The sequence below is a fragment of the Primulina huaijiensis genome, chromosome 5 (assembly GCF_012295235.1).
Source record: "Primulina huaijiensis isolate GDHJ02 chromosome 5, ASM1229523v2, whole genome shotgun sequence".
Lineage (NCBI taxonomy): Eukaryota > Viridiplantae > Streptophyta > Magnoliopsida > Lamiales > Gesneriaceae > Primulina > Primulina huaijiensis.
Genome location: NC_133310.1, coordinates 4723525 through 4727767, shown reverse-complemented (window position 1 = coordinate 4727767; position 4243 = coordinate 4723525). Strand labels below are relative to the sequence as shown.

The following is a 4243-nucleotide window of genomic DNA, read 5'->3' as shown; positions in this document are numbered from 1 at the left end:
ATGGAACATAATCCCAACAGTACTTCTTCATATAGAATCCCATCTCATGTATTCGCAACAAACAAGTCATCGACACCCACGGATTGGAGCGTGGCTTCGAATGAATCACTGTTCAGTATCCACATGGGGAATATGAGCTTTACTAACGACCATCTCTTTTGGAAATCCGGGGAGCTTCGCGCAGATCAGACGTCGACGTCTGGTCAGATGTTTAGTTACTCGGCAGTGCAGTGTGCGGGTGGCAAGACGGGTGCTGATACCAGAAGTCGTGAGCTGGGAATAGCAGAGGCGACGATGAAGGAGGTGATCAGGGATTGCGAGAACCAGAAGAACGAAGAATCCTTGGCTCAGGCCACTGAGGCCAGATGTGTTTCTCATCGTTCTGAGGGAAGCAGGACAAGTACCAAATCTTTCGCATTTTGGACGTAAGTTTAAATTTCATTTAGCTAGATTGAAGCTTCCGTTTGTTATTACGAATTTACGACAGATTGACAGATCGTGTGAATCATTTTGCTATACTTTAGAACGACAGGAGACCGTGAAAAAGGTGTATCAATCGGTTCAGCTTGTTCCATAAAGAGCACAAGCCAAGAACAATCACGGCCTCATTCGCAACAACTGACTATTACGAAAGAGTCACAGACTTCGACGACAACAGGAGACGTTGCCACCGCCAGAAACGTCTTGACGCGACCACGCTGGTTTCCCTGCGTGCCATGTTGGTCATTGTGTTAGTGTAGCTTCAAGAAAATGTGGAGGCCAATTTGGTTGTGTCCCACCATATAGGGTGCAAGCAAGTCATGCTATTCGAGAGCAGATCAGTTAAAACTCGACTTGAATTTGATTTCACATAGCTCGAGTTGAATAGCTCGACTATTTATGGAGTCGAATTCGATTTTTAATTGTTTCTACTTAGTTCAACGAGCTACTCGAGTAACTATATATTGCTTTTTTAAATGATATATAGTTTAAGGGTAGTTTTGCTGATATAAATACAACATTCAAACCTTAAAAATTATGTTGCAAACATTTTTCAAGCACCGAGCTCGAGTAACTCAATATTTTCACGAGTCGAACTCGACCGTGAAATTGAATACTCAATCGAGCTCGAGCCTGCAAAATTTAAATCGAGTCAAGCTCCAGTAGTGTGATATTTGAGTTTGACTCAGCTCCTTGTGCATCTCTACACATAAGACAGTGCACACATGTTATATCTAGTTTCTAATCTGGGTTTGTAGTTTGACACCGATCTTGACATGTGAATGTGTTTGGAATGCGAGAAAATAGGAATTTTAATGGCATTTTCAGTGTAAATCTCTCATGTAAATCAACAAAGGGATGATCAATACTTAATTTAATATCTTCTCTTTGTGTTTTGTATAGCATTTTGTTTATTCCCCAATATTTACTCTGGCTCTCTTTCTGAGGGTTTAGGTTTTGAACGATATTTTGAAGTGTGACACGATAATTTTTTGTAACATTGTCTACTTAGACTCGTGAAATGAAATTATAAAATTGTAATTGTTATAGAACTCGAATAACTAATTTGTCTAATTTGAAATGAAACTTATCATGTTTTTTGTTTAGTTTTCTAATGTTCTCTTTATGTTTAGACATATATTTTCGCCGTAAATTAACTAAACTCATACTTGAATAAGTTTTCAGCTCTGTCCTTTTGACACATACGAACAATTTACAATAATAAAAAAATTTCAGTCCAATATTATGCTCACATAAATCTTATTTATTTCATGTTTCAACATATTTATATTCCACCAAAAAACTTGTCATTTCTATATTTTATTCTTTCACACGACAAATGACAAACACTAGAACCTCAAAATTGTTCTATGTTATATTATATTTTAGGTTATGCACATAACTCTAAATCAAATAATAGTAATTTAAGTTTTTTCTTCAAAGTTGTTTGATAATTATATCTCAAAATAATAAAAATTTGAATGAATAAATAATAAATCATCATAAACGAAACAAACAAATCAATTATTTAAAATCAGATAATAAAAATCCATCTTATTATGTCTAAATACAAATAATAAAGGGTGAGAAAAATGAACACATATTTATATATCAAATCTAAAATGTAAATTAAATTATTTACTTGTATATTTTTTATTTAAAAAAATGACATTTACTTCGACGTCATAGTCCAATTATCATGAGTACGAACTTTGATTTACATTAATGTTTGAAAACAAAACGAGAGGAAAAAGAATGAACGAAGAGAACTAGGAATTAAGAAATAAATATTTTTTTATTTTTTTAAATACATCGCATTTTCTCAATATTTTCATCGAATCGGTGATATTAAAAATCTATAAATTAGCAACTCAATATTTCACTCAATCATATAATTGCTTAATGGTAATAAATATAATCATTATGTATATATTTCTATTTAAATGAAAAAATGTATAATTTGAAATCTAAAAAAAAGTTAAAATATAGAAAAACTATAAGAGTTGTATATATATATTTTTAAATAACATCAACATAACACAATGATAATTGAAAATAATTTAATCAATTTTACCTATACAATCTCGGAGAAACAATTTTAATACATGCTATATAAAGTTTGATTGTTTGAAAATTTTTGAAGAAACATACAATATTGCGTTGAAGAATAATTATTGGTTGTCAAAAAAACTGATTAAAATTACTTAAATCATAACATGAAATTATTATAAAATGGAAAAAACTTGACCGAATATATCTACGCTAAGAATCTATTATTATTATAAGAAGAATATGCATTGTAGTTGTATAAAAAAACCAAGAAAATTTTTACTGATAAAATATCACATATCCAGATGAAATTAAAATGCGATTTAGGGAAAAAAATTGCTGCTAATTAAATGTGTTAATTAAAATTCTTGTGAAATGAAGTAATATAAATAATTATAATCATATAATTACGAAAATTGAAAATTTGTGATGAATAATTTACCTTGAATATGTTTTAATTTAAATGGCATTATATTTCAAGTGACCCGAATTTAAAGAACAATATTAGACATTGAATTTCTAAACATTTTAAAAAATTACACAAACTAAAATAACAAGAAGACATATATAGAGATAAATTTATTATTGATGAGAATATAACAAAATCTAATGCATATGAATTCTATTTTCTGATTAAGTTTTTTTACAAAAAAGTTAAATTTATCTTTATTAATACAAAAATCTATGTATCAAACAAATAAAAAGTAAATGACTAAAAACTGAAGAACACATAATAAGTACACAGATTAATCAAAGCAATACACATTGGATCAACATTAATATGATTTCGTCCATTTTAACTGTTTTGTGAAATCGAAAACATCAACTCATTTGACTAAAAAAAAAAAACTCAAATCCTTCACATGAGAATGAAAATAATGATAATTGTCTACAAAAAATTATTTAAGTTAAAGCTATATAAATTGAAACTATACATTATTTAAATGCGACATTTTTTTTTAACTTAACCCAAAGTTGGAAAACTTTCAAGTTTCAAAAGCAAGAGATATAATAAAGAGATTGAACATCGAGATTCGAGATGTAATTATGAAATTAAATCGTTCAACAAAAAATGAAGAAAGAAGAAATTTCAAACTTTAATACCCAACATTAATGAATGATGATAAATAATAGTAGATGAAGAATATATATGAACAAACATTCAACATTTACTGTATATCTTAAATGATTACCACAAATATATTCACACTTCTAATAATTTACACATACGACACAATAACAATTTAGTAAGTAAATAATGATATTAATAAAGGAAAATACTATTATTTTATAACTAGTTTATGAATATTTTTAGAATATATTATATTTATAATTGTATTAATTAATAATTATAATATTTTAATACAAATAGTTATTTTTAATAATATAATTTATAAATAAACATGAAATTTTCAAAAAAATAATAAATAAAATAACTTTGAATATAGAATTTTGTATCTAATTACATTTAATAATGTTGATTTAACTTAAAAACATTTCAGATTAAGAATAAATCTATTTGTTTGGATTTACAATAATCCATTTACCCATTTAATAATTTATAAATAATGAAGAAAATAAAACAAAAGAAAGAGTAAATTTAGTCTAAATTTTGGCGCTGAGAAAACATCACCTCGCGCCAAAATCCGAATCCAAAATTTCAATAAAAAAAATTTCGCTCCTAATATTCATCATATGTACAGCCAGATTTCCA

General features: G+C 28.0%; 1 protein-coding gene across 1 annotated transcript; it reads left to right on the top strand.

The window, feature by feature from the left end:
- Positions 1-429, top strand: LOC140977466 (uncharacterized). The gene has a single exon (XM_073442206.1). It carries the CDS (start codon positions 1-3, stop codon positions 427-429), a length of 429 nt encoding a protein of 142 aa, XP_073298307.1.
- The last annotated feature ends 3814 nt before the right edge of the window (positions 430-4243 follow it).

What these genes read in the sequence shown, in the direction of transcription:
- LOC140977466 (XM_073442206.1), top strand. Translation starts at nt 1, where the DNA reads ATGGAACATAATCCCAACAGTACTTCTTCATATAGAATCCCATCTCAT.